General features: G+C 51.8%; 2 protein-coding genes across 2 annotated transcripts in view; one reads left to right on the forward strand and one right to left on the reverse strand.

Annotated features, from left to right (window-relative positions):
* Nucleotides 1-27,997, reverse strand: part of hiw (MYC binding protein highwire) — a 232,485-nt gene that overhangs the window by 17,037 nt on the left and 187,451 nt on the right. The window lies entirely within an intron of this gene.
* Nucleotides 23-27,985, forward strand: LOC105186387 (uncharacterized). The gene is made up of 4 exons (XM_011146544.3): nucleotides 23-1,175; nucleotides 22,399-22,818; nucleotides 24,207-24,499; nucleotides 25,288-27,985. Exons 1-4 carry the CDS (start codon nucleotides 960-962, stop codon nucleotides 27,152-27,154), a joined length of 2,796 nt encoding a protein of 931 aa, XP_011144846.2. The 5' UTR covers nucleotides 23-959; the 3' UTR covers nucleotides 27,155-27,985.

Genomic DNA, 27,997 nt, shown 5'->3' on the forward strand with positions numbered 1-27,997 from the left:
GAGGAGACACCGATCGTGCATGCCACCGACCACAGTTTAAAAGCAACCTCCGTCATGATCGCGTCAGCTGGTTTCTAGCCTGCCCCACCATTTCCTCTCAGTCGTCGTCTTTCTCTTCTTCGTCTGCTGTTCCTTCTTCTTCATCGTCTTCTTCTTGCTCTTCTTCTTCGTCTTCTTCTTCTTTTTCCTCGAGAACGACCGCGGACCGCGCGCGCGCGCGCGTATCGCAACTTGCTCCGGGCGGTAGTCGGCCGCCAGCTCCGTTCGCCGCAGCGCGACGATCATGTCGATCGTTGGCGAAGATCGATAAAGGCCGCGCGGGAGAAAATGTGCTACGTTCCGCGGTCGAGCGCGAAATCGAGCGCTGGAGGAATCGATCGCTGTTGGACTAGCAGCACGAGTGACAGCGGGAGCGCATAGAGAAACGTAAGCAGTAAGACCTGGGCGGGGTGATGAGAGAGTGAGTCAGTCGCCATGGAAATTGATCGATCGATTATTCTCGGGTCCTGAGGAGAACCAATCGACTGTGTGGTTGGTCAGTTTGCTAACTGCTCGAGTTCTTCCATGTGCTCCCGGCCTGAAGAAGAAGAAGAAGAAGAAGAAGAAGAAGAAGAAGACGAAGACGAAGAAGAAGAAGTAGAAGAAGAAGAAGAAGAAGAAGTAGAAGAAGAAGACGAAGAAGAAGAAGAAGAAGAAGACGACGAGGGCGAAGACGGTGGGTGGTTCCCAGATCGAGCGGAGTTTCCTGCCGATCGATCGACCGATCGGTACCGTCGATGGCCACGGGCCCGAGCGAGTGGTGGTGCATCGTGGTCGTGGGACGCGAGTGCTGATCGATCGGAGTTATGAGGGAGAGGCGATCGCGAGGGAAATAATCGATGTTACCGCGGCAGTGATGCACCCGCTGGCAGTCTGACGTACGTGAGCGAGCGCGGCCCTCTCGCGGAGAGCGTACAACGATGAGTGCCAGGCGAAGAGTGTTCAACGCCCTTGACGGGCTCATCAAGTGTGATCGTGCGATCGTATGCTCCATGTTCTTGTGGTATCTCGCGCTCCTGTCGTGCTTCGTCGAGGCCGCCACGCTGCAGCCGGGGATATGCGCCATGGACGGCTGCCACTGCACCGTCCAATCGCATCGTTGGGTTTTCATCAAGTGCGTCTTCTCCAAAGAACAGGTGAATGCACAGCGAGCGAGATACCGGACGGACGCGCGATATATGTAACATCACCGCGCCCTCCCCCGAAAATAGTCGTCGACCGAGAGACGGGAATGCGTAAATCAAACCGGATCGCAGGTATCAAAACCGGCGCGCATCCTCTCCTCCCTCCCCCCTCCCTTCTCCCCGCTTTCACCTGAAGGTGCGGCTTCTTCTTCGCCTTCGTTCCCGAGGATCACAGCGGCGCTGATGCTGACCAGGCCGTGAGAGATCGTGATTTTTCGCGAGAGCGCGAGACGAAAATTCCGACTTTCTTCTCGCCTTCCGTCGCGTATCCGGAAGTTAACGCTCGTTCGTTTCGCCAGATCGACGATCGACGATCGATCCGCGAACGAGGGAACGACGAGTTTCCGACGCGTGTAAGAAATAAAACGCCGTTACGAGGCGGCAACATCGTGCAGAGAAGTAGAACGCCTCGAGTGAAAACTCGGGGAATTGGATCGCTCTGAAACGGTCTAAACCGAGTCGAGATATCAGAGGATCACCTTGGCGCTACCTATATCAGAGAACCGGAACGACGCGGCCGGCATCTCCAAGTGAAATTATCGCAGTCGGAATGAGAATCAGCCGGCTCCTCTGAGACGTGTCGCCGGCCAATCAGGCATCCCGAACGAAACGTTTACTGTCGAGGGTAGAATACCAATCGCTCGGCGTTTAATTTTCCACTTTGCGATTTCCACGTCGCGGCGAGCTTCCTGCTCGCCGGACGGACGTTCTCCGCTCCGGTTTGTACTCGCGTAAAATCAGACGTGCGCGATGAAACGACGTATCTCGCACGCGCGCGCGCGCGCAGGCGGCGCTCACTGATGACACGCGGCTTTTCGCGAGACTCGCGCGGATTACGCGAAAATCGTTTATCTCGGTACGCCGCATCCGCCGTGTACCGAAAGAGAAGTCGTTAATGCGCGACGGTGAAAGTTTGCAGAGCCGCGGGGACTTGGGGATCGCCTTCCACGCGGGATTAGCATATAGATCATTGGCTCGTGAATACGCTGGGAATACCGTGTGTGTGTGTGTGTCGTGCAAGTGCACGAGAGTGCACGAGCCTGCTCTCGTAGGCTCGAAATCGCGAGCGCACCAGCGGAAACCACGAGGTTCAAGTTTTCCAGCGACTGTCGGTCGAAACTCGCGCGAGTCCTTCTCATGTGTAAAGTATTCGTCGACGCGTAACCGCTAGATAATATTTTATCTGTGCAACTAATAAGATAAAAGAGAGAGAGAGAGAGAGAGAGGAAGAGAGCGAAAGGATGAGGGAGGGAACGGGAAGAGAGGAGGGAAAATGTGTCCAGATATCGGTGACATTGTTCCTAACGCTCCAAGAGATATCGTGTTCCCGCTAATTATGATGACATCAGTTCCTCTCTTTCTCTCTCTCTCTCTCTCTCTCTTACGCGCGCGCGACAATGATATCAATTCCCCGCGCGTTCCACAAATTTTCACGCGGTGTTGACAGTCTGCTCATAAATAGTGCGAAACCAAGTGGAAAGAATTGATTTATCAATAGCTCGGGCTATGTAGACTGTAATTTTATTGGAATTCGGCGCAATTTTATCGCTATTGCTCACCGAACTGGCATGCCCGGGGTAGAATGCCAAAACTCTCAAAGCCAACCAGGTTGGCATTCGGGCAGCACAAACGTAGTAGTAATAAAAGAGAGAGAGAGAGAGAGAGAGAGAGAGAAGTGACGACAAAAATTTAAAAATTTAATAACATTCTGGATAGGATGACCGCCTCTTTGGCTTCCGTCCAGATTTCCTGCAGGTTATCATATCTCCTTTGCAAGCTCCCAGGTCCTACCGCGCTATCTGCCCTGGATTAGATTGAAATTTTTACGCTTTGTGCCTAGCGCAAAACGGTATGAATTTGTGAAAAAAAGGAAAAAAAAAAAGTATAAATAACCGAGTGGTTAAATAAATGCACAAAAAGTAAAATTAACGGGAGATAAAATTGACAAAATTTTGATTTACTTCTTCGTCATAAATGAATTTCTTTCCTGAACCTTCCTGGGAACGGTATTCGAGGCCAGGAGTGGGGATTTACCCTAGCCGTGAATAAGAGAATGTAAGACGCAGTTTGCGTAAATCCGTCCCTGCGTAAGGACGGAGCAAGCTGTAGCTCGCAGCGTCGAGTCTGCGCGATGCATCGTACAGCCGCCGCCGCCGCCGCCGCCGCCCAAGCTGCTCCTCTCTTGCCGCTCTTCTTGTCAGCTGCACTCAGCTGGATATACCATTGAACTGATGCAGCAGCAGCGGCGGCGCGATGCGCCGGAACTTCGCAGTCTGCGCGAAGTTTTCGACAAGAGAGGCTCGGATAGAAAACGCGATAAAACTATCACGCGCAACCGCCGCGCAGAGCCGCGATAACTTGTTAAAGCAGTATGCGCCGGCTCGAGTAAGCGGCTCACCGCGAGGCGAGAGGTATAATGCGAGAACTTGTTGATCTCTTGGACTTGGGGGAGGGAAAGATTTCAACCGGAAAAGCCCCGACTAATCGCCCGTATGTCAAGCCGCTGCGGAGAAGATTTCTATCGCGCGCACATCGCTCGCGCCCATCGCGCGCGGCCGTGCGAAACTCGATCTAATTCCCCAAGTAAATTGCACACCGTGTATTTCGTCACGAGATAAATCCTTGAACGCGGGATAAACGCAAAAGCGCGTTCATCAGTATTCAAGGCGTGGAAATTTATTCCTGAAAGATTAACAACTACACGGTTTGCGCGTTTGAGCGCTCGAAAACTCCGCTCGAGTCAGCAACTCTCTGCGGCCCGCCTCTTCTGCGCATTTTAACGGGAGGATAATTCAGCGGAGAAGGCTGATTTTCTCGGGCCGCCGCTGCGATAACGTGGGAAATCAAGGGGCTTCGGCCCGAACGGAAGATGATTTTCTCCGACTTTGAGCATCGAGAGTCGTCGGGTAACGCGCGGGTAATTAATTTCACGAGCAACGCGCTGGCTGGGTAGATGCTCTTTAATTCCTCTTCGGACAGGGGGATTGAATTTCTGCTACGCTTCTTGACTGCAAACTAGAGTAAGCCTATATACCCTATCTACGTCCTGATCAGCCAGTCGCCTAGGAACGCAACGGAAACCAGTTTTAAGCGGCATTCACAACACGCACGCGCGTATCGCCTCCTTACTCGAAATACCCGATACGCTGTCTACGTGTTGCATACATTTGTTTCATCGTTTCGTCGCCGTTCACCGCTGCAACATTTAGCAAATATGAAATATGCAAATTGTGCAGGAGTTGATACAGAAATAAACGGGGAGCTCTGTTCAAGAGTAATTCGATGGGAATCACAGATCGATCCGTTGTGACGTAATATAGCGGCAATTTCTTCGCGTTCTATCGCCGTACTGGAAAAGGTCCCGAATCATAAGCGCTGAGATTTTAACACGCGTCTTCGAATCCGTCAATCGTCGACAAGCAGCCTCGTCGAATAAAACATGTAACTTTTGCCTACGACCTGTATACGATTCCTCCTCGGTCGTTTTTACTTCAGCGGAGCCTCTCGAATAACTTTCAAATCGTTCGGAACGATTCTTGATCGTCCGATAAACGCCAGTCGTATTAAGCGCAGGCATGACGCACAACCCGGTGTCCTTAACGACCGACAGACAGGAAAGTGACTGGTGTCGATGAATAAATTCGATAATACCCGAGGCACGTCCGCCTCGTTCTTAGGATCAGAGTGATGGATATGATACAGGCGGGAAAATGCCTGAACGCCACGCGCGGCTTTCGACGCGCAGTTTTCGAACGACGACGTAATCGAGCGAGCTTCGTTGACCGTGCGAAGAATCGGGATAGCCTTTTGTTCGTTCTAAAGGGTGTACATCCGCTAAAAACAACAATCGGCACAGCGTCGACTCGCTATCGCGCCGCCGCGCCGGGCAGCAGATACTTGGCAATCAAATCAGATTCAGCCACGGCGTCACTTATCATGCCCGACACCATTAATTCCATTTATCGCGCACGGCAACCAGCATCGCCGCTCCGACGACAACCGGCCGACTCCTTGTGCTCGCGCGAGTTCACTCGTATCGAAACAAGGACACTCTAATTTGATCAGCGGAAACGACAAATCAAGCACGAGGTGGTGATCAGATATTGAAATCGTGACGAGCGCGCGCAAGAGCGCGGAAACGCGCGCGGATCTTTCATAGGAAAATAATGCGACATTTCCTCTCTCGCGATCGGCCGTGCCGACGATAAAAACTGATTGACGCAAGTAAGGGTGAATTCCTATCTGGGTCACATGAATAAAATGCCATTGTTCTACTTTAATCGATCCCCGCGCCGCGTGTTTTACCGCGCTCCCCGGCAGCTAGTCCTGCTATTTTAGAATACGTTTAGATTCAGTGAAAAGCTGTAGATTTCCTCGAAGTTCTATTCGGAAAATGGAATATTTTTCAAATTATTATTTTTCATTCAGATAATGCGCTGGTAAATTTCCTATTCTAAACAGTCGGGTGAATAGTGAAGTTCGAAACTGAATGTGTCCGTGGTAAATATTTCAGTGTGGTTAGAACAAATTTATCCTGGCTGGTCTGTGCGTGAAAACTGTGCGGATTAAAAATTTACTCTGGGACTGATTTAAACTGATTCGCTCTCCCGAGCAGAATCAGTTTAATCGGCACCTGAACATTTCACGTGACTGCTTGGGCAAAATAACAAAAGACGTCTGTGTTCGATCTGACCTAATCTATATCTACGATATGTAACATGTATAAATATCGTCGTACAAATGTATTCTGCGCGAAATATCCCGAGTAAACCTTAACGTTCATTTAGCTGTCTTCTATTTTCATCGCTTATCCGGCTGGATATTTTCTCATATCCGGCCGCATCTTCCAAAGTGTGCGAGACGACGACGCACGTCGTCGTCTCGCACACTTTGGAAGATAAATACCGCCGAATTAAAATATCGAGCGAAGATATTTCACGGAGCAATGCGCCGGCACGTTCGACTGTGTCGTTGAATCCGATTACAACTTGCGGAGGTAATTCCTACCAATCACCACGTGTACATCACCTCGCGCGACTCGTGGATAAGTGGAAAGATTCTTGGAACGATTTGTGGAGAGATTTGTGGCGAGATTTCCGAAAATAGCTCCAAGATAGATCGGCCCGATAGATAGGCCGACTTTGAATTCGTCCTCGTGCATACGAACCTAGACGACTTCCGCCGCGTACAATTTCCGCTCGGAGGGCTCGCTACGACCGAAGCAACCGAAAAAGGGAGATATAACGCATTGTTCTCGAAGCGATCCGCTTCACGAATATTTCCCAGCGCCGCTGGCTCGCTCGAAAACTCGGAACTTGTTTTTTTACTGCGTACTCGATTGTCCTCGATTCGAGAAACAAAGACTGGAGAACGGGCTTTCTCGATTGTACACTCGTTTAAACGGAGACGATTTGAATATATTATTTCTTTTTTTCAATGAGAAGTTAAGAGCGCGTCAAACAGTCACGATTGCGAGCCACTGCTCACAAACTCGTGTGTGTGTGTGTGTGTGTGTGTGTGTGTGTGTGCGCGCGCGCGGTAATCCGTTATGACGGGAGCCGAGGTGACAACGTATGAGACATCTGTTGTCGCAATTTCAACGCGCGTGAAAGCGCGTTTGAAGGAAAACGCAAGTATCTTTATTACATTCTTCCGTTGTTGATCCCCGTGCAGAAGCGAACTGAAGCTTTCACGACACCGTCGGAAATCAATCCATAAAGAACGTGCCACCGGTAGTCGTGTCAAATATTACATCTTCGTCTGTATCATCACCCTCTCGTCACCTTCCGTTTTACCTTGAAATCGACGAATTACACACATTCGTCGAATATTACTATATATCGTTATCAAATATCAGTACATCTTTATATCACTGTCATATTTTCCCGTAAAGTAAAAAAGTAATAAAGTAAAAAGTCTCGTCTGTCATTGATTCGTCCTGCTGCGTCGATCTTCACTCATCTTATCGCTTCACCGTATCGCCGTAATTACCGTGTTAAAGCAATCGTCTCTTCGTCCGGTGATAATTCTAGTTCCCATGAAACGTCGTCAGGAGAATGATACGTTATCCGGCCATTAATTAAGGAGGAAAGGCGAACGAAAGGAAAACACATGGGGAATCGATTAAACGGAAGTTAAGCGAGTTAGCGAGACCGATTCTTAATTGGATAGCCGCGCTTAATAGGATCGGCGCGGAAGCGAACGGAGTAATTCGTTTCCCCGCGAATTACACGCGGCTAATTTTCGGCTGCACCTTCGAGCGCATCGCGCTACAGTCGCCGCCGCCGCCGCCGAGATTTAATACGAACGCTTCGCGCCACCGTTATCCGTGGTCGTCGACCCGAAATTACACGTGGAACAACAATTAACGCTGGCACGCCACGTGCTGGCCGCCGCGCCGAAACAATTTCGCGCGTCGTTTAGGCGCGCGATTTAACGCTCACGGGTCTGTTAATAAGCGCGGCTTTTCCCGACTAACTCGATTACGAGCCGATCGCGATTATGGGATCGCGAATCTGTGTTAATGCAAACCGGCGAAAACAATACGCCGCGATTAAAGCGCGGTCGCGTGCCTTCGCCACCCATTCCGGCATGTTCTCGTAACGCTCTCGTGCTCCTCCCGCCTCTTCCCTTCCCCCCCGCCCCCCCGCCCCGTTCTCCCACTCTCTATCCGTCTTTCTCGTTCTATTTTTCTTTCTATCTCCCCTCCCTCCCCCCTCTCTCTCTCTCTCTCTCTCTCTCTCGGCCTCTCACTCGCTGCCCCGTCGGTGTGTAATCATCTCGAGTGGAGCGAATAAACCTAACAATCGGAACTGGAAAATAACACGTCGCGCGAAATCGCACGAGCGATGGTGGCACTTGGGACGGAAACGACGCCACCAGATCTACATATATATAGATATATATATATTTATATACATGTATATGTGCACATGCGGATGTGCGTTCGTCGGACATGTTCGACGACCTCGCCGGGATCGTCAATGTATCAGCGGGTGATTATCGTTGCGTATCCGAGGACACAAAGCCGAAAGCTCGCCCTTCCGTGGCATACGACCAGGGGTTGGCGAGATATCGCGGCGCGCTGTCACGAGCACGAGAGTGTATACATGTATGTATGTATGAGGTTTTCCCGACTCCAGGGTTCTTCGCAGGCCAGCTTTAGTTTTCCAAGGCTAAACATGCCCCTCTATGGGTGACAATTTGGATTATCGGAATCGCTGTTGCACTTTCGCGGAAAGTCTCACTTTACACGAAGTCGAGTTTCAACATTTCACATTTCGGGTCTGTCGGGACCCAGACACACGCCTTCTCACCGTCTTCACTCGTTACCAAGTGGAAAAATGTATCGTGAAAAATGAACGGTAAAGCTCGAGTTTCTCGGGCCACCACGCAAATTCCCCTGCAAGTGCCCACAAGAATGACGCTTGACTTGACGCAACGTTTAGCATCGTTCGTGTGTTAATCTCGATCTTCGACGTCGAAGCACAAAATTCAAGACTGCAGCAGTTTCCAGCGCGTAAGTAACACTGAGTGTCGCGTGATAGGTTCCGATCGATTCGCCGTCTGCGAGGTTGGGGTCTAGCCTGACAAGGGTTTATTTCCGGTTTGGCGGCAGGAAATGCTCGTTCCCAGAAGCGACGAGCGAGAGCGCTCGGCATGTGGATCTTTCTTAGTTCCAACTTGGCGATCTTGAGACTGAGAGTGCCTATGAGCCAGGGCTTGAGGAATTTACGGTATTGTTCATGCTTGAAATTTACAAGACTTATCGGGCTGCGTATTTGGAGCGTATATTCGGATGCGGGTCTTGGCCCGGGAGGCAAAGTATCGGAGGGCAGAGACAGGCTTCAAAGATAAAGGTTTCAAGAACTCGGCCTGCGGTACGTGACAGCGACTCGACACGCGCGAGTCGAGTTTGACGAGAATCGTGGTCGAGGAAGCGGGCGGGGGGCGCGCGATACCCACGCGTGCAACAACCGCGTCGCGTCGTCCTCGAGGACGCGCTCGCACCTCCTCGCCGCGCGCGGCCCTTTCATCCGCGGCGGTCGGTGGATTAATAAATTGACAGTCCACGCGGGCTTTCCTAGGGCGAAAGGGCGAAAAGAGGCGGCGAGGAGGGAACGACGGGGCGAGCGAACGACGCGGTGGGAATTTCGTGCACACAAAACCACACCACGATGGCATGCCGAGCCGATCCTCGCCTCGCCTCGGCTCAATTTATTCACAATAGGCCCTTTCAACGAATTACACTCTCCGCTCCATGACGTATCTCCTCTCCGGCCGGGGCGTCAACGCGAGCGAAGCCTCGCGCGTAATCATGCGGGCCCGCTCCGCGGGTCGTCAGCGGGAGACGGAAAGGATCTTCCACGTGAATCGAGTCCGCGGCTTGTTTTTTTCTCTCGTGCGAACGAGTACAACGCGGACGGGAGAGGATCCCGACTAGAAACTTTGATCAGGTATGCTCGAGCGATCTAAAATATTATTTCGTGCAAATATCTTTTTACTTGGAAATGACATGAAAGAATTTTCAGCGTGTCATTTCTTATTTCTAATGTCATCATCCGATATAACCGCCCGTGGCGAGTAATCAGGAGCCATAATTTGAAAGGGGAAAAAAAGAAAAAAAAAAACGTAATAAGGATTCCATAAGGTAACTCAATAAGGACCTGGACTATGAATCCTTACCAAGGTCCTGATATCCACGCTGCGTTATACGACTTACTAGGATCCGATATTGTTACCTTACCGGGTCCATAGGATCAGGACCATAGGATAATTTTCTAGTCGGGATAAGGCCGGCGCGCCGGGGAGAGAGCTGTGCGAGTTGGGTGGGCTGGATTCACTCTGCCGATCCTCCGTCAAAAAGTCCATCTGCGCTCTCGCGGCCGATTTTCAAATGTTGTTGCGGTACTCACGATATCCGTCACGCGCTGCCGCGTGTCTCAACTATTCTCGTTCGCGAAGAAATTTCACGGGGGCTGGACGAGCGGCGACTTGAAGCCGGGCTTACGCGGACAATGTGGGCTGTAAACGTGCAGAGCGACGTGTACTTTGCGGCGTGCATAGGAGCGAAATTGTCGTCCAAGTGGGTAGTCAAACAGAGGCGACCGAGATCGGAATGCATGAATAAATATAATACCTATAAATCCGTAAGTGGCGCAGGGTGGCTGTTGATACACTCGGGGAAAGGAAAGTCCCAAAGGAAAGTCCCGCCCGTAATATCACGCATTTGTATGAGAAAGCGAAAGTCAGCCTTAATAAAGGACAACCTCTCGTGGCGAGGCTTTCAATTCACACACACACACACACACATACGATTTCACACAGTTACGCCGACGTGTTCCCGTGTAAATTATACACGAGAGTCTCCATCAGCTCATAAAGATACGTGGCCGATAGCGAACAGAAGATCGGGGGGAGGGAGGGAGGGGGAGGGGGGGGGCTTAAACTCGTCGAATACCTCGCTGCGTTGCTCACCCAGTCCACTCCTATTGATCCACCTGTGTCTTTGTACTTATCGACGCGATATTTTACAATTAAACGCGAGCGTCAATTCGGAAGCAATTGCCCAGCTTCGCACCGAAAAGAGAGGAACTGAAAAAGCGACAGGGAAAAATGTCTGATCGTACTCGTGAATCTCAAGCGTTCTCTCTCTCCCTCCCTCTCTCTCTCTCTCTCTCTCTCTCTCTCTCTCCCCTTCTCTCTGTATGTGTCTCTATCGCCGACATACTACCGTCCCCGATAACTTCGATAACCCAATAAACGGCTCAAGGGGGTAGCAGGAAGAAGGGGGATCTCGATCGCGGAACGCGCTATTATCACTCTCGGCCGTGGTTCGCGCGCATCCCCCCCGGGATGATAAATTATTTTAGGGCGACCCGCTCTCTCGGAGCCGCCGCCGCCGCCGCCGCCGTCGCCGCCGCTGCACAATACGTGCACGCGCATCCGAGAGCTGATTGCGGTTTGCCGGCTTTGTCTGGAGAATTTGCTCGGGGGCGTAGATATAGCCGACATCCTGCTTCGTTCATTCGCAACGATAACTCTCTCCAACACCCCGCGAGCGCTCGAGTTATCGCGATTAGCCACACGTGCGAAGTGCCTCTCGCCTATCTGCGCGCGAACACGTTTCTCTGCGTGCATTACGCGTACACGGCCCGGTCGCCGTCGATCGCGTAAATCGCGCGCCGCGCGAGGAGAGGGCGTTTTCACGCACCGCTCGACCCGGAAGCACTTCGCCGTGGGTGGATGTCTCTTCCGCGTTGCCGCTGCGGCCGCAGCGGAATCGACGCGTAATCCGGATTCTCCGATGACTCGCGACTGACTCTCTCGCCCCGCGTTGCGATTGCGGGGAGGACTCGAGTTGCAGCGCCTTCCCGACGAGTTTAAAATTAGGTTGCCATTGTTCCCCCCCCCCCCCGACCCGCGGAAAAGCCGCGACGCTCCAGAGGGGAGGAGACAGAAAGAGGACACGATACCGGATTAAGGATCCCGCGATGGAATCTTCATTATTCCCTGGTGTCACGCTCTCTTCAGTCATGCAGAATGGTACACGTCACTTCGCGCTCGCCGGAAGTGAAGCGAGATGTGACAGCGGCAGCGATCTGAGAGAAAAAAGTCACGAGGAAAGTCACAGGCTTTCCGGCTGACCGAAACTCTCAAGCTTTTGACGCCGGCGTCGCGTTGTTCGTAAAGCTGCTCGTCACCGATCGCTTACCTAACGACTTGCAACGATAACAAACTCTCTCGCGAGATAAAAGAATAATCGGAAGCCTGTGCCTAAACAACCTGCGCGGGCAGCCCAGGAGGTTAAGGATGACGGGCCGAACGAAGACACGTGAGATCGATGTTCGGGAAACGGAGAGACGGACAATTCGAAATCGCGAAATCGAGATGAAAGCAGCGATGAACGTAGAAACGGCGAACGGAAGGAGGAAGAGCTGTCGTCGCGCGCGCGCGCGTCCAGCGGCGGATCTCGCAGGCCATCTGAACCCGCCGCTGCGGCAATTAACCGAATTATCCCTTGACGCGACCCGGTCGCCCGGCCGGGCCTCCTCCTCGCCCCGCCTGGCATAATGGCACTCGCATGTCGGCAAAGGCGCGTTTCCTACCGTGCGCATATGCGAGAGGCAGCAGTAATTTCATCCAGCGCGCTGGCGCGCTGGAGAAGGCGAGTGTCGAGCTGCCGGGGCCGGCGGCCATCGTGCGAATTAACTTCCGGGCATTCCCCGTGGCGATCGCCATAACGGCCGGCGGTGCCGCGGTGAATTTCGCAAGAACGGAGATACCACGACGATGTAGGTGCGTCGGCACTTGGTGCGGACGCGCGCTGCCGCTCGTTCGCAGGCTGCTGTTGTTGCTGCTTTATGGCGCGCCCGAGAGCGCGGGGGCGAATATTAGCAGCGCGAGCGCGATAAAGCGCCGCTCAGAAAGGCAGGAATTAACAGACGCGGGGTTAGGCTGGACATCGCGCGCGGCTCCGCATCGTGCTGCAGAGCGCGCGCGTTATGCATTTTCCATAATCTCTCGCACGAGATATTTAGTGCCGTCGGTGTAAACCGGCCATTTCAGTAGCCAGTTGGCGGCGGCGGACTCTCTCGCGAGCTGCTACCGCTTTGGATTGCCGGCCGTGTGGGTATTACACCTAGTGGGTATTACCTGGCCAAGCGGGAGCGAAGAAAATGTTCAAACTCGCCGATCTGCGTGCGGAGTTATCATCGAGGCGAGGCCGAGCGAGATGCTTCTCGTCGAATATTTCACGTTTCCATTCGGCAATCGCGATCCCGAAAGTAATATATATAATAGAAATTTATCCCATGGTCCTGATCAGGTTAACCTCATTTGGACCGATCAGGTCCTGATGAGGTAATGCTATCGGGTCCTGGTAAGTCATGTAACGCAGCGTGGAACGTCGGGACTTTAATAAGGATTCATAGTCAGGTCCTTATTGAGTTACCTTATGGAATCCTTATTATGTTTTTCTTTTTTCGAATTATGATTCCTGATTATGACTCGCTATATTGACGGCTATATTAGATGATTGGAAATAAGAAACGACACGCTGAGAATTCGGTTTCATATCATTTCCAAATAAAAAGATATTTGCACGAAATGATAATTTAGATCGCTCGAGCATACTTGTAAAATGTTTCGAAAGAGAAACACAAGATCAAGAATATCATAAAGTATCACAAGGTGACAAGATATAAAGTAGTGTTGAAGAGAAAAGTCGCATGTCACGTTAATTTTACAACTATTTATTGACTGCTAAGAAAAGGATAGTTTCTGTATAGCATTTTACAAATATATTCGAGTGATCTGAAGTGTTTTTTCAACGCACACATCTTTATATTACTTGGAGATGACACCGAAAAATTGTTTCGTTAAAACTTGATGATGCAATCGTATTACAACGAAGAACAAGATCCCGACAAGGACCTGATTAACTGAACCGCATATCATACACTAGGTTGGTGTACATTAAGGTCCTAATCACTGTAACCTCACAAAGGTCTTCCTTACTCATTTGTCGTCAGGACATGTATAAGGACTGACTTACTTGGGATTACCTTTCATTCGCTCTATTAGGTCCTCATCAATGTTAGGCGAACCTGATCAAAATGTCTAGTCGGGATCGAAACAACGTTACGTAAGTTGAATTTCCTCGGAATGGCGATTCCTTCAGCGATGCAGCGCGCTCGATGATGCGATATCGCCCTGCTAACGAGATGTCGCATTTAAATCTAATAATAACGCGATAACAGGAGCTAGGTAATTAAATCGGAATTGTTTGATAGCAGTGTCAGAGGATGAGAGGAAAATATAATTGTTGTTGCATCGATAGTGATATTAAGTATTCAGCCTCATTGCTCGGAATAATCCGCGATATACCGACGCAATTATTCTACAATCTCTCCACGCCGCCGCCGGCAACAAAGCCGGAGGGAATACGACGTTACCCTATTTTAAGCATGAGATTGCCTTAACCGTGACTTACCTCTGCTGCGAAATTACTTTATAGCCGCTTATACTTTGACGACAAATGCTTTTCACGCACGAGATCATTTTCAATCCTGTCGTTTCTCCCGCCAACTTTAAGTTGCTCTAAACAACGCAAACGTCGTTTTGTAGCAGGGTCGTCCCAACGGGTACAACAACGACTCTCTCTCTCTCTCTCTCGCGCCGTTTCCCCTTTTCTCGATTCCTTTTTTAAATTGACGGCGGAAGACGCTCGTCACGGCCGGTTAATTTCGAAGAAGAGGCGGCCGGCGCCTGAGGGATCTCTCGCGCCGGAGTTTAGAATAACTCGATTGTCTGCCTCTCGTTCACTTCGAACTAGAACTAGACGGCAAATCGGGCTGTTTTTACGCATCGCAGACGGCCGCCCTGGCTGTTTCCCGATTATACCCACTCGATTAACTACTACGGTGCAACTTTGTCGCGCTCGCAACTCGACGTCGAAAACGGAAACCCTCGGAGAGCCTTCCACGCGGGCTCATAGTGTGTGGCGCAGCTTTAGTGGCGCACTTTGACTCACTCGCCCTCCTCCTCCCTCGCCCCATCGTTTCAACTTTCTTTTACGCTTGTCCCTTCGCTCCGTATGTATCGTATCGTGTAAAAACTAGTACGATAATAATCAGCAGTGGAACGCTCAACGTAAAACGAATAACAAATATCCAGGCGTGAATGTGTGTTCGACCGAAATTAAAATTCTCGATTCATACGAGCGAGTGTCTCAGTCAATCGGAAGTGAATTTAAAATACCTACGACGACGGTGGGGAGGGGGGAGTGCGTTAAATTCGTTCTGCAATTTCGAACGAAAGGATTCACTCGAGGTGATTCTCCAGAGTGGAGCGCATTCGCTGTACTCTCGCGTACGAGTATTTTATAGTTTCTTATACGCCGTACGAGCGAAAAGCCGCTCGAGAATTCGAGCGGCTCGACGATCGCTCTACTTCTCTCGAGTGGTGATTTCACTCGAAGAATTTACATTTAAAAAGTACAAAGGGACCGACCTTTCGTCGGCGCGAGTTGTCGCTACGGGCGGTTAGGCTGTCTAAGCGGAAACGTCATCTGCGTTCCTTTCGATTAAAAGCTCCCCATTAGAAGTTGATATATACGTCGACGATGATACACGGCCGTCGATTCCTCCTCGCCAATTCCGATTCAGACGGCGAGTCTTTGATCGTACGTGACCGGCCGCGTACGAAACACTCGCCGTACGAACGACGCCGAGGATCGATATGCGCGACGCGTATCGCCCGGCTGCTTAATTATTTATCCGTTCGACGCAGCGCTTCTTATCGGGCATAATTTCGGGCTCCCGACTCCCGTGTACCGCCGCGATGCAATAATGCCAGAGCAGCCCGAAGGTCAGAAGTTTCACGAAAAGCCGGCCGGCCCCGTGTTCCCTCTCGCGCGCGCCTAATTCATCTCGCATGGCCCGCCGCCGCCGCGCCGCCATGCTTTCTCATTCTCATTCATCCGTCAGCCGCCGCGTCGTCGTCATCAGCCTAATGGCATTGGCATTATTATCGGTTGGCTTCGGTCCCTCTCTTCTCTAGCCTCTTCGCTAATTTCTCCCTTGATTTCGAGGGGCGGCGCGGTAGCGGAGGGTGACATCGAGAGTTACACAACAGCGGGTAAGAAAGCGCAGCGTGAAGAAAGCCGCGCGACTCGATAATCCCCGAGCGACGATTTCGCGAACCTCGACCTCGTTAACGAAACGCCAACGCGTGCGAAAATATTTTAATGTAAGCTCGCGGCGTAAACGCTCGCGGTCCGGCCTGCTCTCCCCGGCGAATCGTTTTGCGCGGAACCGAGAGCGGTTTCCGCGCGAGTCGTTCGTCGCGTGGCAGCCGGCCAAAAGCGTCGTTTTCTCAATGCCGCGGAATGAATCCGCGACGTCCGTTACGTTGACAATTCAAGCCGTCCGCCGCGGCGCGGCGGCACTCGACCGGCAATCCGGCCGAAGTGGTTTGTTCCCTTTATCCGCGCTCCGCTGCACTTCGGCCGGACGATCGCATTGTATAAGTGGAAATAATGTTGCCTCGCGTCGTGCGCCACGTCGACGTGACCCCTGCGCGCGATTCATCGATATTCCAGACAGTCGGCTTTCACGAGATTCCCTCCGTCGCTAACGGTACATACTGTGCATGTACTATGCGCGGCAATCCACGTTGCGGTGACCTCGGCGAGCCGCCGCCGCCGTTCTCTCCGAGAACTGCTGAGAACTTACTTCCGTTGTCATATCGCGACGTACTAACTAAACAAATAGCGCAACTTAGCCGCGACGACACGTTAATCGAGAGACGTATTTCTTCCGCGACTGCAACCGCGCGCGCGGTGCTGCGAGTTGCTTGATTTTCGAGATCCTCGGCTCGAACGTCACAGAAGCCCAACTGCCGGATAGTTTCATCCTGATAAATATATATGCGTGGTGTTTGGCCCATTGGTGTTTAATCACGCGAGAGTGGTGGGACAGTGGGAGAGCCGAAATTGCGGTGCGTAATTGAAAATTACGCGGGAGGATAATTTATGACGAATGTACGCGACGCGTTATTGAAATTCTTCCATCTAATTCGCCCCTGTTTCTTCCATCGTCGTGTTCCGGCCCTCCAAGCGCCGCGGTATTAAAACTTCTCTCCCCCCCCCCGCGTTTCTCTACCCGCGGTTAAAATTAAACGCTGAAATCAGCGTGCTCCTCGTTCTCATTGATTCTTTTTCCCGCGATACTTCACATGTCGGCTTTTTAAATCCATTATTTCCACCAGGCAGGACGTACGTATTTTACCGAATTTTCGCTATCGAATTTTTATGAAACTTTTGTGGAATTTTTATCGCACCGCATTTCGTCGGATTTTTTCAATTCTTCTACAAACTAAAGTGAGTTCTTATTATCTACCTACCAATTCAGATTCACGCTCATATTCCTCGTGCTGGACGAGTCACGAGTCTGTGTATCGTAACGCTACATTTGGCGCTGAACATGTGTGCCGTGGGAATCCCGGGGACTGGTGTAAGCTCCGCGGAAAGTTTTCCTATCCCAGGAATCTTTTCCCAAACATATGGGGGTCGGGATGAACCGAGACGTTAACCAAAACGATTTCGATACGCTCCGTTAAGGCACGAAGCAAGACGAGACGAGGCGCAATAAAAAAATCTGCTCTAACGTTTTACGGACGAATCGAATAACCGTTTTCGTGTGTGACTGCAACCGGCGGGAAGCCGGAGGGACGGTCAGATTCGAAAGTCGGTCAGAATGTTCCTCCATACCGCGATCGAATTTCTTTATCCATGATAGTCGGACTTGAAAGGACTCGCCCTGCCCCCTTTTCCCTCGCAGCCCAAAACACAGTCGTTCAAACGGTTCGACGATCTCCGGAAAACTGAGAAGTCCTCGATAAAGTCGCAAAAAAGAAAGTCGGGCCTACGAAACCTCCTACTCGCCGAAATTAACACGAGGGGCAATCTCTGATCTCCTGATGGATTTTCCCTCCCTTTCCCTCTCTATACGTTTAACATCGCCGCATTCTCTGTTCGGCTCGACGTGTCGTGCGGAGCGCGCGGCGATCATAGAAAATTCTATTCCGTGGCGACGGGCCAACGCGCGCTCGACCGTGTTCCCGGTATCGCGAAATTAATTCGCACTGGCGGTTTATTAATGTCGTACATAACTCGAGGCCTCGAGGGAAGGAGGGAGAAGGAGAAGGAGACAGAAAGAGAGAGAGAGAGAGAGAGAGAGAGAGAGAGAGAAATGGTCTTTGTGCCCGAGGGTCGACGCAAAAATAACCGGCGTTATCCCGGCCCTTGAGTCACTCTGCGCAGCAAAGTGACACGACAACTTTTGCGAGCCGAGTTAGCCTTAGTCACTCGGTCATCGGTGGGCAAAAAGAAGGAGAGAACGAGAGAGAAAGAGACGTATTTTCCATCTTACGCCGCGTAGAGGAAGCGCAGGAAGCTGCGCTTTCCCGCCGCCGCACCTGGTACCGTCGTTCCTCTTTATTCCTCCGCGAGAGAGAGAGAGAGAGAGAGAGAGAGAGGGAGAGAGAAAGAGAAAGAGGGAGAGAGAGAGAGAGAGAGAGAGCGTCGACCGCAACAGCTGTTTCGCCGCGCGACGCACTCGGCGGCCTGACGTCACCGATGCACGCGAGAAAAGCAGATCCGAGAGGATGCGTTCGTGCGTGCGTTGACACACAACGGGTCGTCTAGTTCGCCCGGCGCGACTCGACATCTAGTCCAGTTTTACCCGGTGCTTCTATTCCGCTAATTAACTTTTTCCGCGCGCGCGCGCGCGCGCGCGCTGCGTTCACTCTGTCCGCGACGTTATCAACTGGAACAGCGTAGGCGCGACGTAATGAAAAAAATAAATATCTTTTATCGGAGAAGATGCGTTCGAGGACGAGCGAACGAGTACACATTCTCGTAATGTCTACGAGAATTCGCCCGAGGCGAGATTCGCGAGGAGGCCCCGCGATCCCACTCGGAATCACAAGACTGAACGATTTGATTGAATTTACCGAGTGGATTCTTAATACATTCGAGTGCGAGAACGTCTCTCGATCTCGATCAGACAGCCGAATTAACTAGAAACGCGACACATCGGCACTCCGCTCTTCAATTTCGAATGGAAATCTTCACTCGATAATTCGGAACGGAGAAATTCGACTGGCATCTGCCTCGAGAGAGAGAGAGAAAGAGAGAATGAGAGAGAGAGAGAGAGAGAGAGAGAGACCCACGCAGCTCGCCCTTCCTCGCCGCTTCCCGCGCGCATCCAATCGCTGACGCGCGATTTAATCAAGCCCCGAGTAACTATCGGCAAGTTTGCAAAATAAAGCAGAGAACACTTCCCCATTCAGTTTGGCGCGCACCCTGCTCGCACGCGAGGAGCGTTGTTGTGCCATTAATTGTCAGACGCAGACTGTGCACAACATTCCCGACATAATTAGATGAGAAGAGCTCTCTCCCGAAACACCATTTAAATCGGCCCGCGCCAACCGACACCCGTCTCGCATACGTAGTAAGTTTCGCCGGAACTAGACGCGCGTTATACGATGCTGTCGTGAAACTGAACCCCGCGCTATCGGGGATCATGTCTGTCCAGGTGATCTGAGTCGTAATGAAGCTGCAGTCACCGTAGAGTAGTCCAACAAGATCATCTGACATGGCTCACGTGCGCTTGTAATCGCGATATATCCCGCCCGATTCTCCCGCTCTGCTTAACATTTACGTTACCGATCCGAGATATGCGCGACGATAACGCGCGCATATCGATCCCAGGCGATACGGGAAGTAGTATCGCTCTTTTGCTCCTCGCTTCTCTCTCTCTCTCTCTCTCTCTCTCTCGCAATCGGCAACGCTTGAGGCTGACCCGTTCGGTTGAAACTGAACCGCGAATGTCATGTCGAGTTGACTGGCGAGGAGTCGATAACGGCAACGGTGAACGCGAGAAAGAAAATCGGAGCCTCGTGTTACCTCGTGCTGTAACTAAGAGACAGGATGCGAAAGTCGAGCCGCGCGCGTTACTCGCGACGAGTCCGTCGTCGATGACTCATCGGCGTTCGAATGAAGTCTCGAAACGATTTTCCGGCGCTTTGAAGGAACCAAGCCCGGCCTCTGCTCTGCGCCGGCCGCACTTGGACTTTCTTCCCTTTCTCTTTATATTTGTCTTCCTTGCTCGCGTGGACCGCGCTAGTCGGACGTAAAAATAAACCGGGTGTACCGCGGGAAAATCGTTCCGAACGCGCCGAGTGAACGCTGCGCGCCTGGAAAGGGTCCAATCGGGAAGACCGAACGCGAGCGCGAACAATGATTCCGTTTGTCTGTTCGATAACCCGCGGTGATCTCTTCGGTCGAGGAAACTCACTCGCGTCAGAGAAGCAAACGCAAGTTTGCTCGCCGCGGAATGTCGCGATTACACTCGCGAGCTGCGACTTCTGAGACTCGCAAGTCTCTCTCTCTCTCTCTCTCTCTCTCTCTCTCTCTCCTCTCTCCCTCTCGCTCGCCGACGAGTACAATGTCTCACAATCGCGAGTTCCTCGACGAAAAAGTAACGCTCGAGATCCGACGCGGCGCGGCGCTCCGTTCGCGTCGGATCCGCGACTGTTAACGCTGATGAAAATAGCAAATAGGTGGCTGCGACCGAGGCGAAGGCAGGAATTAATTAGCCCGTCGTGGGGCATGTGCGAAGTAATTTAATCGGCGAATGTTTGCGCCGCCGTCGTACCTCTTCGTCGTCTTCTGCACAGGCAGGCGTTATGACGAGTCGAGTAATCGGGCAGTTCCCGATCGCTCGATGCGTACATAACGCGGCGTGTGTGTGACTAAACGCTCGTTGTGATATCGTCGCCGACGGAAATACTCCGATCCAGATAACGGATTCGGCTGCGTCGCGGCCGGTCAAAGGTGCGCGCGTTCCACAAAGAACAAAGAGCCGAGAATAGCGCTAGCGGGATGGATGAATAATTTCTCGGCGTGGCCGTGGAAGGAGGACGCCTCTTTTTCTCCTCGCGAGCAAACGAACAATCGCTCGACAAGCTTGACGTTCCGCCGTTCACGAACGTCAATCTCGTTTACCGAGGCCGGGAGAATTCGTATTCCGGGGAATCGGATTCCTCGAGCCGCGAGATCTCGCGATCCCGCGTTGAATCCGGATTATCTTTCGCGCCGGTCAGCCGCTCGAATATTTCCCGCGCCTTGTTTTTCTGTCTCGTCGATTCGACGATGCGCGCGCGCGCGGGGCACACTTCGCTTTGTAGTTGCTCGAAAACATTGCACGAGGAAAAAAAATTTACTATCTCTGACAAAACTGTTTAGTCGAGGCATTTTTTAATAGCAACCAAATATCTTGTTTTATATAACAAGATATTTAGTTGTCTCAACTAAGTATGTTGTTCTGCTTCGTTCTCTCTGGACCAAATGATTCTGTTCTTAGACTTCGTGTGTAAAAATTAAGCATCTTGGTTATTTTATCCATAAAAATTACATAATAACGAAATATTGTTTTATATAAACTAAAAGAGTGCCCAATGGATACTATTTTGTCAGTTTCCGCGCGCTAAAATTTAGATTTTGTATATTTGGAAAAATTTATAGTATTTTTCACAAAATTCATACAGTTGGAGCCTTTTGGTTGCTGTGACAAAAGTATTACGTTATTCGACCAAACATTCGTAATCAAGCAAGATATTTGTTTTACAGGAACTAAACAGCTCTGTCGGGCATATTTTAACCAAATTATTTTGTTGTTGTAACAAAATTTTGGCTCGCGCAACAATACATTTTTCCTAGTGTGGGGGAGAGCTCGGGGACACGTTAAAAAAAAGGCCCGAGTGAAAATTCGGACTGACGTGTGTGTGATCGCAGCGCGCGTCTACCGACAAACTGTCGCGGAGATAAAATTATAAATAGCCGTCAGGAAGTCGACGCGGAGAGATTGTGGGAATATTACATGTTCACCCTCTCTCTCTCTGGGATTCTATTTCACAAGCATATCATTATCGAGGTCTCGCGATTGGTTTTACCGAGATTTTCATCCGTCTTTCCACATCGCCTCGACGTTCCTTTCAGACAGGGCGTGTTTCGTGTTTCGTGTTTCGGATTTCTCTCTACGGCGGCGTTCAAAGTTTCACAAGACGCGTGAGAGCGCGTTGATCGGAGACGGGTTTCGATATTTTTTACTGCTCTGTAAATGTTTATCCGATGAACAAGCCGTCCTTTTCGCTCGGCAGATAAGAACGACAGACTCAATATTGTCCTATTACGCCAGCGAGAAAAGAAAAAAAAAAAAAAAAAACGTCGAATAGCGGCTTTTCGCTCAACAGGGAAACTAAAGCGGAGAATTGTAACTTCTTGCAGTTTGATCGTCCTCATTAAGCACCGTGCGTCATACGAAGAAACGTCCATTCGGTCCGACGTGTTTGCGCGTTTACGGTACTGCAATTTCAGTAAACGGCGTTAGTCACCTCGTTACGCTATCCGCACATTACGTAACGAAGAGATGTAAACCTGAAATGACGAAGCGCGCGATCTCGATGTCGCGCGTCGTTCTCACACGCTTTAATCGCGTCTAATGATGCCCGCGCGAGTCGCCGACACCTCGACGGGACGACACAATGACATCGCGATGCTTATCTCGTTTTTCTCCCACACAATCTATCTTTTGTCATTCTTTTCCAGAATGTGGAGTTGCAGGAAGGAACCATTCCGTCGGATACGACGCAGCTCGAGGTCTCTCACTGCCGAGAGCTGAGAATACAAACCGGCGCGTTTGGGAACAACACGTCCCTGAAGGAAGTCCACGTCTCGCGGATCGACAGCGTGGTGGCCAAGCGGCAGGCCTTCCAGAATATGAGCGTGCCCAACACGTACCTCAACGTGACGGAGTGCAAGAGCGTGTTGCTGGAGAGCCACGCCTTCATGAACCTAAACAGCACCCTGACCGTCTCCATCTCGCGATGCAAACACGTGGAGATCAAGCCGTGCGCCTTTTCGTGGCTGCTGTGGATTCACGTGAGGGACGTGCCGTCCTTGGAACTCTCCAGCAACGCCTTCAAGTTCGAGGCGCCCGAACACGGACGGCACGGACCGGCGACCAAGGTTGGAGCCGCGCGCGCGCGCGAATCGTCCCTGCCCGACTAGAAATTTTGATCAGGTTCACCTAACATTGATGAGGACCTAATAGGGTGAATGAAAGGTGATCCCAAGTAAGTCAGTCCTTATACATGTCCTGACGACAAAGTGAGTAAGGAAGACCTTTATGAGGTTATAGTGATTAGGACCTTAATGTACACCAACCTAGTGTATGATATAATATGGGGTTCAGTTAATCAGGTCCTTGTCGGGATCTTGTTCTTCGTTGTACCTAATATGATTTGCATCATCAAGTTTTAACGAAACAATTTTTCGGTGTCATCTCCAAGTAATATAAAGATGTTCGCATTGAAAAAACACTTCAGATCACTCGAATATATTTGTAAAATGCTATACAGAAACTATCCTTTTCTTAGCAGTCTATAAATAGTTGTGAAATTAACGTGACCCGCAACTCTTCTCTTTACTCACTGCTTTATGTCTTGTCACCTTGTGATACTTTATGATCTTATAATATTCTTGATTTTATGTTTCTTTTCCGAAACATTTTACGAGTACATGCTCGAGCGATCTAAAATATTATTTCATGCAAATATCTTTTTATTTGGAAATGATATGAAACAGAAGTGTGTTCTCAGCGTGTCGTTTCTTATTTCTAATCATCTAATATAGCCGTGGCGAGTAATCAGGAACCATAATTTGAAAAAAGAAAAAATAAAACGTAATACGGATTCCATAAGATAACTCAATAAGGACCTGACTATGAATCCTTACTAAGATCCTGCCGCTATCCACGCTGCGTTACATGACTTACTAGGACCCGATAGTATTACCTTATTAAGACTTGATCGGTCCAAATGAGGTTAACCTGATCGGAACCATGGGATAAATTTCTAGTCGGGTGTCTCTCTCTCTCTCTCTCTCTCTCTCTTTTGCGTTTTCCATGCTCGCGTCCCACAGCCATTATTACACGCGGCCGTCGTTCGACACACGCGCGCGCGACACGTCGATTTAAATTCTAAATCATACACAAGCGATACCGACATTAATATCATCTCTGAGCGATAGCGCGCTCGCGCGCTCCCACTTGCATTACGCTGTTAATATTTGATATCGTGTAACGTCAGTACGAATATATAAATTCGACGATATTACTCGGAATGTTGTAACGCTCCGTGTTCGATATCAGCTCGTGAATAAACGAGGCCGCGCAACGAGAGCCGATTTTCGCCAACAATTTGCGCCAGAGTGCGATATTATAATCGCCCGGTCCAATTTCCCCCCGTTCGGATAATCAAACTTAACACGAGCCCGATCGTTGGCGCGATCCCGCGCGCGACGAAGTGTCGCGCAGCTTTGTTATAATCTCGTACGCGGTTCGCCCTATGATGCAGATAAATTTCCAAAGCGTGGGGATCACGGAGCTACCCAAGGCGGTCTTCCCCTCCGTCCTCTCCGAGATTAAAATGAACGACATCTCGATGAAGGTCATACGCAAGGACGCCTTCTGCGCCATGACCATTCTGCGGGTGATCATCAGCAACGCGTCCATCCACGAGATTCAGTCGGGCGCCTTCAGCGACAAGGCCTTCATCGACAATCTCGAGTTCATCGACGTGGAACTGCGAAATATTCACACCACGGCCTTCCGAGCTAGCCACGACAACCTGACGATCCAATATTCAAGGTTTGACATTGAAATCTCTCTCTCTCTCTCTCTCTCTCTCTCTCTCTCTCTCTCTGTGAAGATCCTCGTTCTCGCCGCTCGCGGCAGAACCGACTCGCAGATTCGAAGACGCGAGAGAGACGACTTCGGGTCTCTTCTCGCCTTTAAGGGAGGCGTCCTTTTTGCGCCTCCCGGTCGCACTCTGTCGAGTCTAGGAAAAATTATTCCGTCCTTCGTGAGCGATCCTGTGTCGCGCGGATATCGCGCAGGACGGCTGCAGGACGTGCTGCAAGGACTTCGGCGACATGTTCGCGCGAGCGACAAGTCAATTCGTGAAAAGTGCTCGCTGAAAGAAACGTTTATTTGATCGCGCAACGACGACGGACCGATTTCTGAAAAAGAGTTCGGAAAAGAGCTCACTCGGAACGGAAACTCGGTAATCGAAAACTCGCTCGCGGGTAGCTCCGCTCGGGGGTTGTAAACAGCGACGGCCTCGGTCGATTCCATGTTGTCTTTGAATCCCGTCTTCGGCGAATTAACATTTCGCTCGCGACTTGGTTCGCACAGCAGTCCGTGCGGTCCGCAAGGGGAGGGGTGGGGGGGGGGGGTGGGGGGAACAGGTTGCAACACTTTCACAGAGGTCGATGGACCTCGGAACGCGTTCGCGATTCAAGTCGTTGCGCAAGTCGCGTAGAGAATAGTCGTGGAAAAGAAACACGTTGCAACCGCGCGCGGACGAAGGGATACCTCTGGGATAATTTTGCGTCCCCGCGCAATCTCTTGTCTTTCTCTCGTCTTTCCACATGCAGATTGTCCGAGGTGGAGAGCGGCGCCGTCAACTCGCAAGTGGCGGTCGTCATCTTCAGCAAGAACGAATTCCAGAACTTGCAGCGGGGCTCGATCGTGCTGCACGAGTGGAACAACATCACGATCGACCAGAATGTCTTCGTGAACCTGGAGAGCGAGGCCATTAAGGCGGAGGTCAACTACACGTCCAACCCCAACTTCGAGTTCTCCTTCACGGGCAATCGCATACAGCGGGCGCGGCCGGGCTCGCTGAGATTCGCCGCGATCTCCCAGAAGGCGAACTCGGCTCGCATCGGCAACAATTACTTCAAGCTCACGTGCAACTGCCACCTCGAGGACTGGGTGCGCGAGGTGACGGGGACCGACAGCTCGACCACCTGGATGATGGACTCTAGCTACTGCGAGATCGACCGCTCGGTTTTCAAGTGCCCGAACCTGCCCGAGCACATATCCATGGGGAACTTTACGCGACTGATCTGCGAGTCGCAGCAGCACGTCAACTGCGAGAAGCCGACGAAGCAGCCGTCGAAGCCGCAGCCGCAGCCGCCGAGTTTCAGCCCGCCCAACGTGGGCCCGCACGTGTACCCGCGGAACAAGAGCTTCTTCGACTCGAGCGAGAGCGAGCAGCTGGAGCGCGAGAAGCGAATCATCGTCATCGTTTGCGTGGTGGCGGTCTTCGTCGTCGTCGTGGTGATCTTAGCCTCGGGGATCCTCTACATGCGCAGACGCGGCGTGTGTCCGAAGCTCACGTCCGGACAGCTGATGAACCTGGCCAATTGGTTTTCACCCAACAACGGAATGACCGCCGCCACCTCCGCCAGGTCCATCTCCAGAATGAGCGTGCACGAGTACGCCGGCCTCCAGACGCCGGAGACGAGGATCTTGGAAGAAGAGCCTCGAGAGGCGGAAGCCACAGCGGATGACTACGACGAGGGGACCGGCGTAGACGTTTACCCTTACACGGAGAACAAAGCGACGCAGACACTGCCGGAGGAGCTAACGGAGGAGTACCTGAGGGATCTCCGCGAGAGACTCAACGATCCCGACAACTACAGCCAAGCGAGGGACATGATCGAGCACCTGTACGACCTGATCAAGGTGGAGGAGAGTTGCAACAACAACAACAACGACCACCGGCAACCGGTGGACGATCAAGAGGAGAACGCCTACGACATCATCCAGCCGAGGATCAGGAGGCCTCGCGGCGCCCCGAGGCCGTCCGTCACCGTCGGCACCAAGGCGCCATCCTTGGAGAAGCTGTTGCCCAACGGCATACAACTGAGACCGCCCATCACGGAGTACACGCAGCCCCGTGACCAGAGAACCAGCGACCAGAATCACCTGTACGCCGAGTTACCGGGCGACGAGACGGTCCCGAGCACCAGCCGGCTGTCCCAACCGATCCTGGAGAGCCTGATCGGCCGTGCGCCGCAGCCGTTACCTCCGGACGTGGTGAACGACCACCTGGTGGAGCGTCCGCCGCCCAAGAACTACGCTTACAACGACAATGAGCGCGCGCCGCCGCCGCCGCGGAGTCCGCGGTTGTTGGGCTCGTGCAGGAACAACCACCAGCAGCCGGCCGGCAGCAGGCCGATGAGCTTCCTCAAGGTGCTCAGCGAGAGTATCCGGGGCGCGACGAGCAAGATGAACGGCGGCAAGAGGCCGAACTCCCTGCTCTGCGAATACGCCGAGCCGTCCGACGTCACCGCCCACCTGTACTCGGAGCTGCCGGAGCCGCGGACGCCCGCGTCCACCAGCACCAGGATGGCCAACAGGCCGTTGCCCACGAAACCCGATCAGGACCCCGTCGCCGCGGACGCGAACGCGAACGCGAACGCGAACGCGAACGCGAACGTAGCGAAGGCGTAGCCAGGCCGGTGTCCATTTATCTGTGATATACAAATGTGTGTGTGTGTGTGTGTGTGTGTGTGTGTGTGTGTGTGTGTCGAGTTCTCTCGCCCTGCTACCGTTCATGCCGTTCAGAGAGACTACGTGCGTGTTCGCGCTTGTGTGCGAGAGCGATTGCGTTCGCGCAAGAACTCCGCTGCCGAGCCGGGACGGAACGGGACGGGACGGGGCGAGACGAGTCGACCGAGAGAGGAAGAGAAAGAGAGACCAGCCGCTGCGTTAGAGCGGAGGAAATTAGTGCAATTCACGCGTACACAGGCCTCGGCCGAGATAGATGGTGGCGGCGGCGGCGGCGGCGGCGGAGGCACCAAGTGGCCTCACCTTCGAGTCGCGCGCGTATGAATGAGGCCTCGTTAGAACAATGCTGTCGCCCGGCTCACGATTTCGTTTCCCGTCTCGAGAGGGGAGCGGCAGCAGTCGCGGCGACCAATCGACCAAAGCCACGTTCTTCCTCGCGAAGGCAGAGCGAGTGCGTCGAAATTGCCGCTCTCGCCTCTTCATGGCTTCGTTCGTCCCGCTCGTTCTCTTTTTCCTTTCCCCTTTTTTATTCGCGCTCGCGACACGACGTCGAGAGACGCTACCGGCGCGACTCGTCGTGTTCTCTCAGAAGACCGTGTCCGCTCGCGGCACACATCGTGAGGAAATGTTGACGGATCTTTATTTATGTGACTATATCTACGAGAGATAGATGTAACATAAAGGTATATATATATATATATATACATATATATATACATGTATATGTATACTCGCTTCGTCAGGTATTATTAAATAAGCATTTTACAAATTCCACACACGTGTGCC

This window comes from Harpegnathos saltator, unplaced genomic scaffold (assembly GCF_003227715.2).
Source record: "Harpegnathos saltator strain DR-91 unplaced genomic scaffold, Hsal_v8.6 scaffold515, whole genome shotgun sequence".
Classification (NCBI taxonomy): Eukaryota; Metazoa; Arthropoda; class Insecta; order Hymenoptera; family Formicidae; genus Harpegnathos; species Harpegnathos saltator.

Coding starts and splice junctions, on each gene's coding strand:
- LOC105186387 (XM_011146544.3), top strand. CDS start 960: ATGAGTGCCAGGCGAAGAGTGTTCAACGCCCTTGACGGGCTCATCAAG. Junction 22,819..24,206: donor GGCACGGACCGGCGACCAAG/GTTGGAGCCGCG, acceptor CCTATGATGCAG/ATAAATTTCCAAAGCGTGGG. Junction 24,500..25,287: donor CTGACGATCCAATATTCAAG/GTTTGACATTGA, acceptor TTCCACATGCAG/ATTGTCCGAGGTGGAGAGCG.